At 34.4% G+C, this 16,285-nt stretch overlaps 1 protein-coding gene across 5 annotated transcripts in view; it reads left to right on the top strand.

Moving 5' to 3' along the window:
- Nucleotides 1-16,285, top strand: part of LOC149773178 (threonylcarbamoyl-AMP synthase-like) — a 56,689-nt gene that overhangs the window by 25,186 nt on the left and 15,218 nt on the right. For 2 of the 5 annotated variants that reach the window (XM_089946672.1, XM_089946675.1), the window contains exon 2: nucleotides 11,956-12,151. In XM_089946672.1, coding sequence (XP_089802798.1) covers nucleotides 11,956-12,151 — 196 coding nt within the window. Of the gene's footprint in view, nucleotides 1-939; nucleotides 1,312-2,191; nucleotides 2,347-5,946; nucleotides 6,169-11,334; nucleotides 11,577-11,955; nucleotides 12,152-16,285 lie in introns of those variants that run through there. The other 3 variants (XM_089946676.1, XM_089946673.1, XM_089946674.1) reach the window with 3 other exon arrangements.

Below are 16,285 nucleotides of genomic sequence, written 5' to 3' on the forward strand. Positions count from 1 at the left end.
TTAACAACCGAATAGAATGACATTTACGGGAAAAAGCTGACAGATAGCAACACTAAAATAGGCTAATTTGTAAGCGGTGTTTTCCTTGATAGTTGGGCAAACGAATCGAGGTGAGATTTCGGTAACATATACGACAGTTCACTGCTCTTTGAAATTATGTCAATGTAGTACGATCTGGCAGAATATCCGAGGGGATACACACGTAGTACACACAGTCTCTAGGTAGATAGTCATATGATAATAACGGTATTGTGTTTTTGTTACTGATCTGTCAGCCTTTTTTTTAAATCTGCCATAAGACTTTCTTTGCGAACACAAGTTAAGCAAATATGACGCACGCAACCATGCTAGTGGATAATAATTGTGGTATAGAAGATGTGAACATAGACTAGCTACAGGTGCTCGACGCGAGCTTGATGTTGAGAAGAAAAACAATAATCTGAAGGAAAAGAAAATCATACATAGTGACAAAAGTAGCTTAGATTCTATCATAATAGATAAGAGATATTGATATATTATGATAGAGAGGGTCCTATGTCAGAACGGGTCATGGTGGTAATCTAAGGTATTTTTGTCACTTTGTATGTTTTTTTCTCCTTTAGATGATTGGTTTTTTTTTCTTAACATCAAACTCGCGTCGAGCACCTGTGCTTACTAGTCGGTCCAGCAAATTTTAACGATCTTTCATCGAGATATGTCTGCATGAAATCTATAGGAATATGATTTATTTTCTCAAAAATCGCCAGCATTGCATTCATATCTTTAATTCGCTGACAGACGAGGCGAAAGTACGTCGTTGCAGAAGTTTGACCTGGATCTGGCCATTCGCATTCCGAGATACATGACTTTACAAATCTCGCAACCTACATGTCAGTGACATCAGAGGTCATATAGTCACGTGCTACCAACAATAAACAAATCCAAAGTTGTTGTACAGAGAATTTGGACATATTTGATATGTCACATAAAGGCACAATAGTGCAGCTGAGGGTGAATTTTCTTGCAAAAATGTTGGGACATTTATGTATATCAACTGATTAAATATTATTTAAAAGGCATTTCTGGGGTAATATCAAGTACGTAGGGGTTCTCGTTATGAAATACGAGCTCTCTGAAATCTTCGTACGTAGAGTAACGAATCTATCGTCTCCATGTTGAAATCCCGCTCGGCAGTGATCGGCAGATACCGAATGAATAACACACATAATTCCGGTGACCGAAATTTGCATAATTATAGGGCACATTGTAAACACTGAAGATGATGACGTAAAACACAACCACGCTACAAGACCGCTCAAAATGTCAACAACGGTGAGTACGATCTTCCTCTGATCTCGTTCTTTTCTTCTTATCCTTTTCCTTTCTAATTTTAATTTTGAGAGGAAACAATGAAATGTATGTAGAACTACTTTTATAGTTATATTTCAAAGTTTTTGTGGTACGAGAATAATTTAAATCGACGTGCTCTGTACAGTATTGCAAAAACCCACAGGTACTCACTCTATTTCTTGCCCAGTAGAATTCGTACTCCCTCACGTCCCCACCACTCAATTTTATATATGAAAAGCATCGGGGATATTTAAAAATGCTCAGAATTGAGTAATTTGATTAATTAATTTATAAATTCTAACCAGATTGTCACCAGTGGACCCCTAACACCCATCTTTCTGACGTTTCAAACAAAGCGGAAAAGAATTTGTGTGCTTCTCCAAGTTAATACTTTACATACACAAGGTTTTAAATAAGCTTTTTTTTTTTGAATCTGCGACTAGAATATGGAATCCAGGTTCAAAACTCGGGGCCAGATCATAAAAAGTACACACACACAAACGTACAGTCACTTGTCAGCTGAAGTTTGACCACAGCTTTATTCTTGCACATGTTTATTGGGTATTGTGCACACTGAGTAAATAGACACATAGACTTTGCTTTGGTGCCCATTCGAGGAAAGTAGGGGCCCTTTTTAAATTTGGATCCCCACCCCATCCAACACTTGACCTGATCCAGCCCAAAAAAACTTCCATCAAATCACAACCTCTCATGTATTAATTTCTGATCCAAAGTTAGCACTATATTCCTATAAGTTTGATAAGTAATCATGAATATATTAGTTGTCAAATTATGAAATGCATTTACATATTAAAATTCATTAGATAGACTTAAATCAGCTCACTTTCAAGCTCAATTCTAGAGCGATCTTTAAGAGGAAGAGGGAGAGGAAGGATGAGGCATGGAGCAAGAAGTTGAAAAACCAGATGGGGGAGAGGAGGAAGACATGCTGTGCAGCCTAAAAACTGAGCTGACCAAGCTCTACACATAGTTCAGACAAGGCAGACAAGAATGAGGGTAATTGTTTATTTATATCTTGCAAAACAAGTATTGATAGATATTGAAAAATGTTTGGTACTAAGTAACTTGACAAAGACTCTAATATCTATGTCAGTAGTGTTTTGCACAACTTAGAAAATACATACTTGTATTAAAGGATTAGTTATTTTACCAAACAATGTATGTTTAAACTGCTTTACTTTTTCTTGCTACTCAACACCCTACCCCAATATGATTTGATAAAGGAAGACTATGCACAGATACCATAGAAAATACAGAGGCCACCTCATTTATATGGCCACCTTATATAATACCAAAATGGTAAAAGTATTATGGAGACAGTCTCATAGAGTACCCCATTGCATGATGAAATACATATGATTGATATGAAACTAAATACAAAAGGTTTTAACATGGGTCACTTAAATGTACAAGGTATAGTGGAAAAAATAGAACAGATTAAGTTAAAGTTGTCTTCCAAGGAAAATAATATGCATGTTTTAGGACTCACTGAAACCAAATTAAATGCTAGCCACAATGATAATCTATTTCACTGTCAAGGCTACAATAAACCATTATGCAGGGACAGCGAGACAGCAGGGGGTATCTTGTATACATTACAAGATGTAAATGCAGAAGGGCAACCTGACTTGGGGTCACATGAAATTGAGAGTATTTGGGTGGAAATTTCTCAAAATAATGCAGAATCATTCCTAGTTGGTGTCATTTATAGGTCACCTTCCTCCAAAGCAATTTGGAATGATAACTCTTTGAAACAAATAGAAAATGTTCATGCACAGGAGAAAGAAACATATATACTCAGCAGTATAAATAAGGACCTTCTCAATACTCAAATAAGGAGTAACTGGATGGAATTTATTGAGTCATTAGGCCTAGTCCAGCTAGTAAATGAGCCCGCAAGTGTAACAGAAATATCAAGCACTCTTATTGACCACATTTATACCAACCTACCAAATAATGTGGCTTATGTTAATGTACCAGATGTTGGTCTTAGTGACCACTATCCTACTTTTTTGACAACAAAGGTTAAATGCAACAGAAATAGGAAAAATACACACAAAACTATCACTTACAGATCTTTCCAAAATTGGAAGTAAATAACAATTTCAAGATGACCTATATAAAGTTCCATGGAATATTATCCAAGATTTTGATGACACATGTGAAGCTCTAAAAGTGTGGACTGATTTATGAATGTAGTCTCTAAGCATGCACCACTAAAGTACATTGAGTAAAGTATGAAATCCAACCTAACTGATTTACTACTGAAATTCTAGATACTATGAAGACACGAGACCAATTGAAGGCTATGGGAAACCATGCACAATATCAAGTATGGGGAAATAACATAGCAAGTATGATTGAAAAGGCTATAAAAAAACTTTTTATCAATCACTGCTTGAAAACACAAAGAGCGACACAGACTCCATTTGGAAAGTCTTCAGTGAAATCATTGGGATAACACACAAAGATAAGACAAATAAAATTCACTCACTTCTGGTAAATGACGCAAAAGTCACTGATGACACTGACATTGCAAATGTTTTGAGTGATTTTTTTTTCACTAACGTTACCACTAAGTTAAAAGAACCAGTGATAGAAAACAACTATAATGAACTGAAAAATCCCTAAGGAGGTATGTTTCTCTATCCCACAGGTACAAAAAAAACTGCTAAAAAAATGTCTCAGTAAACTTGATATCAAGAAAGCTACAGGACTTATCAGATTGGTCCACCACTCATTAAAACTTCTGCCTCAGCTATTTCAGATAGCATAACATTCATAATCAATTTAAATATTGCAACCTCATCTGTCCCCAAAATATGGAAAACTGCAAAAGTAATGCCTATGCACAAGTCTGGTTCTAAGAATGATGCTGATAACTACCAGCCAATTTCAATACAACCAAAACTTGTCAAAATTGATTGAAAAGCATGTCCATGACTCGTTCATGTCATATTTAACGAAACAGTTGCTGTTACACCCTATTCAATCAGGCTTTAGACAGAAACATTCACGTGAGACTGACTTGATCTCTCTAACTGATAAATGGCTTCAGTCACTTGATCAAAGTTGAATAATAGGATCTCTATTTGTAGATTTCAGGAAAGTTTATGGGTTGGTGTACATGAAATTATTTTAAGAAACTGAAAATCAACCAATGTGACGAAAGCACAAATTAGATAGTTTACTTCAAACTTAAGTGAGAGAACACAACATGTTTATATAAATAATGTTCTGTCAGAACCTGGAACAATTAGATATGGAGTACCACAAGGTTCAATTGGTAACAAAAAGTCTATGCAATCTTACTTTGGAGTTCAGCAATTAGACCTGACTAGATTGCAGTTTTTTTTTAAAATTAGACATGTACAGAATTCATATAGCCATTTATGTTTTGTGAAATAAATACTACACTTTTATTCTTCTGTTTTAAATATGATGCATGCCTTAATGTGTATTTCTAAAGCCCAAAATATGTTAAGATAATACTATATATGCAGTATCATGATAAGGACTTAATAATCCTAAATTGTTTTATTTATCCAGAATTTAGACTGACATTAAGGCTTGCAAGAAACTTTTTTTTTTCATATCCGATCTAACATTTTTGGGTAAGAATTTTAATTGCCCAGTCTGCTTGGCATTCAATGTTTCCACCTTTGAACTGGTGATTACTGCAAATGATTTTTGTATAACAAATTTACTCGATTCAATGGCAATTTTGAAATTTCTTTAATTCTTTCATAACTTTTACATGTTCCTTGAGCGTGTTATTGCCAAAGCTTAAAATTTTTATGTACAAAATGTATATCACAAAAGGTATGAATAACTTGACAGGTATGTTGGCTACATTACAGAAAACCTCCTTCTGTATACAGGATATGTGTAGCACATGCCTATGTACAACTTGCACTTTGTACCAATAAAATCAAAATACTGCATCAATTTACAAAGAGAATTAAAACTTTGATAGTTACTCTTACAATACAACATTTACAATGAATTCCATTTCCAAGGTGGACTCTCAAAGATTGATAATTGATGTACATACATGATTGTTGTAAATGTTATTTCTTTGCAACCACTGTGAAAGAATTTTAAAATTGTAAGCCATCCAAAAACAGACATGCATACATATGCAAATGATAAGGACTTTGTTTTAGTTTACAATTGATACTCAGTAGATTCTTTTCATTACCTGATTTCAATGTGGGTACCTCACTATACTAAACAAATCTAAGCTGCAAACAGCCATTCCTATTTGATCCCAATGCAGGAGTCTCTGACTTCTAGAAATGCTCCCCAAAAACTTTGAGCTGTCCATCTTAACATAAACTATCAGTTCTAGTTGTGATGGAACTCTCAGTGTTCATGTCAAAATAAAAACCATGTGCAGTTTTGATCCACATGTATTTCACAGTGGAATTTGCTGATCGAAGATGAAAAACATTTGAATAAGCGCATATTCCTATTAGTTCTTAAAATATATTTTTTTACATTTTAGAAATAGCATATTACAATCGGAATAATTTTTCAGATTTTTCACGATCTATACCTTGATGAGGCTGTACTTGCCTTGTCCAGGATGTACAGACGAAATGTTTTTGTCCTCAACAATAAAGTTGACTTGATGAGTGCCAACAGTCATGCTACCTATAGGCAGTTCATACTACGTCATCATGGAAGGCTGGGGTCTGGACAGAGACATGTAATTCCCTCTTGCTGTTTCTGGCAGATACATGACAATTATCCAGATGGACAATACACTGGCTTCATCCCCTCTAGGCTTGCATGAATTTAAACACTTTCTTACATGTATGAGTTTGTATATATATGAATACAATTGATTTTATTCATTGTTTTCTTATAAATGCACATAATATTGCATCAAACAATAATGCTTTCAGATTTTTTTTTAACACCAGTCTATTTCTGCCTATAAACAGTGTGGGCACAAAGATCATAAATAATCAATATAAAAAGTTTTCAGCAACTGCAGATACAATATTATACATTATTTTATTCTCAACTACTGATATTTCAGGATATTATATAAAGTGTAACCTGCCTTAGATGACACGTCCATATATTAGACACTGTTTCATATTTTACATAACTAAAATTGAGAGATCTCCTTCACCACACCAAAACTAGAGTTGATGGTGGTTCTTGAGGTGCCAGGTTTCTACAAATTCTCCTGGGATCATCCTTTAGTTCTCTTCTCCTCTGCATACCCTGCTTTCCCTCAAGTTGACAAATGAGGGCTTTCTTTATAAGCTCCCTGATGTGGGGATGTTTTCTTTTCCTTGCAAGGGTAGACGGACCATCTGCTGCTTTTTTTGTTGTAACATTGATGCCTGTTTTAAAGAAAATTTTATTTTCTTAACATGTGTGACAAGCATCCCCCATGCTAACCCATATTAACTTTTTACCCAGTATTAGAGCCTCATGATCATTTCCCAAGAAGGAGTTGTTGAGGGGGGTTTTTGTTCTATCCACAAAATACTATGTGAGACAGGATGCATTTTTGCCCATTCCTTCAGAAAGCAACATGTTTTCATGAACAGGTATTAGCTAGCAATCATCATGATGATAGCATCTACCCCAAACGTCCTGAGGATATTCCAGAAACCCCATATATCCTTAATAAAGTGTGTCAGTCCCCTGGGAAAGTGCTGTACATATCACTGGATCTAATTATTAGACTTGCATTGCTCAAATCAAAATAAATATCCACTAGAATGATAACAATACTAATTACAAGATCTGTATGCATGAAAATATTAAGATTCCTTACCACAAATATAAATGTGTGCCAATTGTTGCAAAATGACTTGTATCTAATACAAAGTTTTCATGACTTGTACATATGAATAATACTCCATTCGTCTGATCTCCAGGCAGGGATCATAATGCACAATCAATATATAAAATTATTTATAATGTCCTGTAGTGAAACAAGCTTACACTACCTCAGCCACTATGGATATTGTGATCCAAAGCAGCTAGCTCATTCCTAATCCTGTACACAGGAGGGATGTACGAAAATCTCTTGGCACTGTACATCATGATCTACTAATGAAAAACTTCAAGCTCAGCAGTGCTTCTGCAATTATCAAAAACACATATCCTGTAACATGTGTTATTTGTAATCTGCTAACAGATTAATACAGTTATTAAATAATCATTACTGTTGGTAATTTTTGCATAATAAAATCTTTGAGTGTCATGGAATTGTTTATACCTGATGTGCATGTATTATACCTGAAATTACCAAAGACTTGAGAAGGAGAGTCACTATACATGTATCATGTGCACACAGCTTATGAATTCTAACTTATTCAGATCTTCAAATGGTAAATATATACAGTAAATTATTATTTAGTTGAGAATAAAAAATATTTAAAGTGGTCTTCACATTTTTCTTTTAAATACCATGCAATTGTTGCAGTCCTGAAATGGAATACATGAAATTTAAGTAATACTCCACTGTTTTGGAACCTTTGGTCCAAGAGCACCTGTGCCAAGGTTTTCAGCACTTTGGCTTCCTTCTTGGGATCATCTTCATCAAGCCAAGGCTTTGTCAGCTCTTCATTCTCCAGGTAAGGTTCATGAAGACATTTATGAATGCCTTGGCCATGTGAGAGGATCTACTCATGTGTATTGGTGATGTGATTTAGGACACTCCTCAAGATACTCTGAAAGAATGCCACAATCATTATCTTAGCACCTAAAGCTGGTCTCTTTTGTCATGGTGACCCCATATTGATAAGACAACGTGATTTATATCATAAAGCAAAAGCTACATTGTAGAACTGGCTAATAGTTAGCGTAGCAGGATTCAAATTTTCCTCAGATCATTGTTCCTTCAATATTCCACATTACTCTGACATTTCAAATAAATTACTTTTAATAAACTACATACCTAGAAGATTTGGTGATGAATATATATGGATAAAAAATACATTAAAAGAAATCAGAAGATAAGGATTATGCACTGTAATTTTGATAATTTTTATTTCATACAAAAGTATACAATAGCAAATGTTTACATATATGTTTCAAATAAAAGGACTGAAAACTCACAAAAAATTGTCCACAGCTGCTAGCAGTCTTGCATGAAAACCAAAACTGGTTCATGTCTTGGGACCATTGTAATAAAGCCATATTATCCCTTTGTTTGGCAACCTTGAAAAGTAGGTAGATAAAATAAAGTTAAAAATGCATGAAGAGCAATCATCAAAACAGTAACAGCTTTTCAATTCCAAAAGTTCTATAACAGTAAAGAGTGAAAACCAACAAGTCATTTAATTCCCAAGAATAAAAATTTAAATTAAAAATGAACTTACACTATTGTAAATAGTTATATCACCAGTCCTAATGAATAAAGTTCTAATGAACTGCCAGTGGTTTCCAAAATCAAACTTCAACCGTTATCTCACTATTTTGTTTTTAAATTAAATATGTCTTATGTGCATTCATCATGAGCTAAGTGGATAGATAAGAAGAAGGTGTTAGCAAGAACTGCATGTGGGACATAGATAATGTACAAATGGGAAACGGCATAAAAAAAGCATATGAGGCATGTAGACACAATTTCAATATACAATCACTGGTCCTCTAAGTATTGAGTGGGGAAAAAAAACAGCTGTGATTATTGGGTTAGCCAGCACAGTATACTGGAACTTTTTTGCATAACCAAAACAATGACAGTTCAAATTATGCTTTTTTCTATGCATGAAGTGGCACAGTTGAAATACCCAACCCCACTTCTGAGAAAGCGAAATTCAAGTTTTTTTTTCAAACTCAAACTAAGAAAAGCATGAAGTGGGAACTCAACCTGCTGGCAGTTATAATAATGTCCTTTATCTGCATTGCATTTGTTACATCATTGTTTTCAGCAGAATGACAATTGTAAGACAACCCCACCTACACACAAAAAAATCTGCAAGAAATTTGTCATTTTTACCTTCCTGATTCAGTAGCAAATACTATAGATACTGAAGGTGTCTTCATTCTCTCAGTATGTTGCAAAAGCACTTGGCCAGATGTTGATGTGAAGCATGAAAATGTACTGGCCATCAGTTCTGTATACTTGGGTTCATCTTTTGCTATATTCTTTGTAACTTAAAATATGAATTAAATATTCATTTGTATTATAAGTTATGTTTTAAATCTGTTTCTTTGTGTACTGTGTTAAACACTTAGAACTGAAATACTTCATTTAAGCAAGAATACATAATAATAAATCTATAAAAAAAAAGTTCACATCACTAAAACTAACTTGACTGCAGCTCAAAACTTTAACTGATAACAATCTGCCAGCCATATATTCTGGTAGCACTACAACATCCTTTCCTATCATGACTAGAGATCCTTTTGTAATTGTAGTCAATACAGTGCTTTATAACAGATTTACTAGTAGTTGAAAGATGTACAATAAAATCTTATTATTTGTTCCATCGCGTTTACATGATAAGGTTATTAATCTTTTATGCAATTAATGTGCATGTCACATTAACCTAAGGGGTGTGTGTGTGAGGGGGGGGTAGATATGATATAAATAATGATAACGCTTGTAAATGTATCTAAGTTCCCTCGCCGAATTCGAAAACACCTGTCTGACGAAGATAATTGACAGGTGTACAAAATGACCTTTATGAGCACGCTGTTATAAAAAAATAAATAATATATTCCACCCCAACATACAAGACACACAATGCAGTCACCGAGTGAAATACTGATCAGCCGATCACATCTATTTTGGGCATATTACAAAGCAAGTCCTTGTGCAAACATTGTATTAATAAAACTGTGCTTTCAAACATACAGTAGGAACAAGATATTGAAAAATGGAGAACACTTATACACAGACAACACAGTCACTTGATTCTAGGGAAACTAATGTGTATCACCATGTAACACACATTGGCTTACCTGTCCAACAACAACTTCGCCATTTCAGTGTCTGATGCCAGTCCGAACTCTTACATCAATGCTCTCCATTGAACAAACTGGTCCCCAAGACAAGTCCTTGATAAGTCCCGTTCGGTTTCTCAGACAGTTTTTCGACGTTTCTTCTCGGAAAGCGACAAGCACGGGCAACCTTTTCGTTTTTGACTCTCACGTGTGTCCGCCATTTTTGTTTATAGTAGATATTTAAATTACTACCACGTGACTCATAACCCGCCCACTGGACGAAGATGACGTATACGTTTTTGTGGTCACGTGAGGCTTCCGTAACATTTCGTGACCTACAAGTTTCAATTAAAGCTGGCCCCCACAAAAAATCATTTTCTCTCGTTTATTTATCAATTGCCCAATTTAATCTTCTCAAACTCTAGGTTATTTTGAATTATTTCAGCTTATAAGTCGACACATTTCACTAGTTACATGATCTGTAACATTCACAAAATTACAGACACTCTGCACTATTTTGCCTTTAATGTTTGTAAGTAATTATAATGCACACTTAATTCTCAATATATTTATTCTGAGAACAACAACCAGAAACTTGTCGGTATCGCAGCAGGGCTGAGAAACGTGTTTTAAAGAAGTACCGAGCTCGTGTCAGCGATGTTTTTGTTTGTATCAGTGACTACCACATTGACATGCTCTCTGCGCAGTGAATCTGGTTTTCTTCAAACTGCTTCAACATTTACAGATTTTCGGTCATTGTTTTTTCTGTTTTTTTCTTTTAATTTTTACATGAAATTACGTGACTTTCATTTATATATTCGATTTGTTTTCCTACAGCAATCTAGAAATGGTTTATTCTTGATATCACGTGACTGTATGACCTCTGATGTCATCGACATGTAGGTTGCGAGAGTTGTGTTGTCATTTGACTAGGAATACAAATGGCCAAATCCAGGTAAAATTTTTGCAACGATTTACTGTCTCATCCTTCAGCGGATTAAAGACATAACGAATGCTATGATTGCAATTTCTGAGAAAATAGATCATATTCCTATCGATTTCATGCAAGTATATCTCGATGAAAGGTTGTTCAAGTTTGTTGGGCCAACTAGTAAGTGACTACCATATGTCGACACCAGATGAATGGACTCTGACCCTACACCCCAACATAAATGTCAAAATATCAAAAATGGGACGGCAAGGGTCAGAGGAAACTCGGGCTATTAAGTAACCAACAAAACCACAGTTATAATACGATTCATGCTTCAGAGATTACCCTTATATGACAAATAGAATACACAAGTGTAAGTGTAAACAGACCACATACACAACGGATAAGTACAGATATATACGCACATACAGCACGGATTGCATACATGACAACTGTCATGATTTAAAAGCAACCTCTGCTGTTGGAAATATAGTATATACACCGATAGGGCACAGTATAATTGGTACATCAACCATGCGCACCATAATATATGGTAGCAACAGGGGATGCCGCTAGAGGGCACTGGCGATCAAGATTAATGTTTTCTCAAAATGTCAACCTCATTACACCCTGTGTTTTCTCCGCTTTAATATGTTAAAATACACAATATATTTCATAGCTGAGCTATTTGCTTTTTTTAATTTTTGTATACCCAGAAGATAATTTTAGGTCTGTTTTATAATCTTTTCCAGACTTTCAGTCCACAATTGATAAAGCCTGTGAGAGTCTGATGAGGGGACACATAATAGCTGTGCCTACAGACACTATTTATGGTGTAGCAGGATTAGCTCAGAACAGTGATGCAGCCAGAAGGATATACGACATCAAGAGCAGGGATCTGTCAAAACCCATTGCTATCAGTGTTGCCGATATAGAGGATCTCTATAAGTAAATGACTATGTTTCTTACAGGCAAAACAATATGATCCAGAGTGTTGCACCAAGGATACCATGTCCACCATGTCTTCTAAATCTGGGGGACACACAAGATTTGAAAGGGACAAAGAAAAATTATTAAATAATATTTAAGGTATTGTTATGAGTCTGTGTTCTTAAAATAAGTAACAGTAAAGAGTCAATACAGCAAGCTTTGTAAAATTTAACAAATAATTTATTTCCCTAGAATACAAAGTGAATAATGAGATAAAAAGAACTTAGGGCATTGCAAATTAAATCCAAAAATATTCAAGAATTAAAGACACTAGTCGTAGTAATAAAAAGTCCTCATTAAACTCAGTTCAAGTCCCAAAGAGATCCCATATTGAATGTGATGATGTTTCTCTTATAGCCTGCAAAGTGCTGATGTATCAACAGTCTCTTGTTGAATCACAGAAATATTATTCCAGGTTTGTATTCAGTATAAATTCCAATGAATGTCTTTATCAAAGAATTTTATCAGAGCGATTTTGTATTTCCAGAGAAAATAATCACTTGAATTCAATAATTTGGAGAAAATAACATTCAGCCCAAACTGGTCACAACATAATATAACCTAGAGTGCTAGATATTGAAGCATGACTGGTAAAATCCTTACAATTACAAGATAATATAGTTCTCTGCTTGACCTCAGGTCACAATTAGCATTTTCTAAAAACAACGATAGCCTAATGAAAATAAGCCTTGTTTATTTACAACACAGTAGCCTTCAAAATTCACTTAGGAATCTCCCAAACCCTGACCCAGATCAACATATTTATGCCTTCTTCTTTACCTGAATAGTAATCCTGCTAATAAGCTCATACGCATAGAGAATAATGAAGCTATTATTAGTTGTTTACATAAATGAAATAAAATAGTCAACCAGGTCAAGCAAAATTGAACTCAATTTTAGACACTGTCAAGTCCAGCAAATAATGTTACATTATAATAACATGTAATGAAATAAAAAAATTAAAACTAGCAGACAAACAATTAAATTAAATACACATAACAGTATTCTTAGTAATAGGAAATGAGATAATCTTGTGTGCTTTGGGCTAAAAGTACAAAATCTTTAGTTTGCCATAACCCAACTAATTCACTACACCCTAGCCCATATTTGGTCACAATTTAGCCCCATTTTGTTGATTTTTGCACACAAAAAATGCAGAATGCATATTTATTATGTAATCTGCACTTTAAACAGCTTGATCTTGATTATATAAGAACTGTATTTAATAATAACTAACTAAAGCAAAGTAAAATGTCTAATCAAGATGGATCATCCAATGAATCATTCTTCTCGGTGTTGGCTGAGCATTCATTTAGTCGGGTGACATTTTTGGTCAATCTGATGAAGTGGAAAAAGAAAAATGGAAAATGTTTTTAAATAAATATAATTAGAAGGATTACAAAATTGGACTGATTTGTTCGATCTTGTATAGAATTTGTATCCTAAAAACAAAAAACGCCAGAACGTGCTGTTGAGCATTTTCAAAAGATCACAAAAATTGGAGTTGCAGCTTTGGCATCAAGGGAAAAGAGTTCTTTCCTTGATTCAGAGGACAAGATAGAAACAGTAGTAGTCCTCAACCCTACCCTGAAATATGTCTGCCATAGTCACACTGAGTAGTTGGATTACTAATTTACAACTTAAATAATTGACATGAATGACCTCAGCTGTTACTATGACAGCACATCTGGTCAAGAAGGCCAAGAAAGTTCAAGAGTGTTCTGCTTTATGAAGATTCTATCTGTAAATGAAAGAAAATAATAAAAATGTCCTTTTAAATAAATACTTTAGAGTTAATTGTGACATTTATGCTGTCTTTTACAGACCATAATTTAGTACTTGGAAAAAAAACAAGTGTAATTAGTGCTTTATATTCTAGAACATATTCTGAAGGTGTGACATTCTGGTCAGTAATATTACAGAGTGATTCTGAAGGTGTGACATTCTGATTAGTAATATTACACAGTGATTCTGAAGGTGTGACATTCTGGTTAGTAATATTACACAGTAATTATGAAGGTGGGACATTCTGGTCAGTAATATTACACAGTGATTATGAAGGTGTGACATTCTGGCTAGTAATATTACACAGTGATTATGAAGGTGTGACATTTTGGCTAGTAATATTACACAGTGATTATGAAGGTGTGACATTCTGGCTGGTAATATTACACAGTGATTATGTTGGTGTGACATTCTGGTCAGTAATATTACACAGTGATTATGAAGGTGTGACATTCTGGTCAGTAATATTACACAGTGATTATGAAGGTGTGACATTCTGGTCAGTAATATTACACAGTGATTATGAAGGTGTGACATTCTGGCTAGTAATATTACACAGTGATTATGAAGGTGTGACATTCTGGCTAGTAATATTACACAGTGATTATGAAGGTGTGACATTCTGGTCAGTAATATTACACAGTGATTCTAAGGTGTGACATTCTGGTCAGTAATATTACACGGTGATTATAAAGGTGTGACATTCTGGTCAGTAATATTACACTGATGCTGAAGGTGTGACATTCTGGTTAGTAATATTACACAGTGATATTAGTTTTCTGAAGGTGTGACATTCTGGTTAGTTATATTTCACAATGATTCTGAAGGTGTGACATTCTGGTTAGTAATATTACACAGTGAAATATGTTGGTATTCTGAAGGTGTGACATTCTGGTTAGTAATATTACACAGTGAAATATGTTATTATTCTGAAGGTGTGACATTCTGGTTAGTAATATTACACAGTGATATATGTTGGTATTCTGAAGGTGTGACATTCTGGTTAATAATATTACACAGTGATATATGTTGGTATTCTGAAGGTTTGACATTCTGGTTAGTAATATTACACAGTGATATATCAATGTGTGACATTCTGATTAGTAATATTACACAGTGATTCTGAATCTGTGACATTCTGGTCAGTAATATTACACAGTGATTATGAAGGTGTGACATTCTGGTTAGTAAAATTACACAGTGATTCTGAATCTGTGACATTCTGGTCAGGAATATTACACAGTGATTATGAAGGTGTGACATTCTGGTTAGTAAAATTACACAGTGATTGTGAAGGTGTGACATTCTGGTTAGTAATATTACACAGTGATTATGAAGGTGTGACATTCTGGTTAGTAAAATTACACAGTGATTCTGAATCTGTGACATTCTGGTCAGGAATATTACACAGTGATTATGAAGGTGTGACATTCTGGTTAGTAAAATTACACAGTGATTATGAAGGTGTGACATTCTGGTTAGTAATATTACACAGTGATTATGAAGGTGTGACATTCTGGTCAGTAATATCACACAGTGATTATGAAGGTATGACATTCTGGTTAGTAATATTACACAGTGATTATGAAGGTGTGACATTCTGGTTAGTAATATTACACAGTGATACATGTTGGTATTCTGAAATTTTCATGTAAGTAATTGCATAATCCTGAAAAGTGAAAAAAGTAACATATTTTGAAGGTTATATGTTCTGATCAGTTTTGTGATTTTTAAAGTCGTTTTTATTTTAAATAAAATACATATAAGTGAGCCATTGTGGTTGAATTTTTGGTTTACTTCTCTGTTGGACTATTTGACGACTGTGCCTCATTGTTTCCATACATACATTAAATTGTTTTGATAAGAAAACTTTGAAGAAATGTCTGACATTGAAATTAGAAATATTAATAACAGTCAAATTATTTTGTCTAGCGCCATTAAAGCTTCCTTTAACTTCATTACACCTTAGGACTCTATACAGCTAAAGCTTTGGACTCTATACAGCTACAGCTTAGGACTCTATACAGCTACAGCTTTGGACTCTATACAGCTACTGAATACTGGGTAGCCAGTACTACAGAACAGATACATGTACATATAGATGTGATTAGATGTCTGATATTCAGTTTTCTGGCAAATGACACTGAGTTTATGTTAGCACTTCTATTTTATTTAGAACTTGGCCTTTCACTTTTGTTGCAACTTACTTTTGAAGGACTGAATCATTGAAATAAAATTTAGCATGAAGGCTTTAGTGTAATTTTTACCTTCATTTGGAAGATGTGTACCCCCTTTGATTCAGAACTA

This window comes from Sinohyriopsis cumingii, unplaced genomic scaffold, assembly GCF_028554795.1.
Source record: "Sinohyriopsis cumingii isolate HCF-2022 unplaced genomic scaffold, ASM2855479v2 utg000837l, whole genome shotgun sequence".
Classification (NCBI taxonomy): domain Eukaryota; kingdom Metazoa; phylum Mollusca; class Bivalvia; order Unionida; family Unionidae; genus Sinohyriopsis; species Sinohyriopsis cumingii.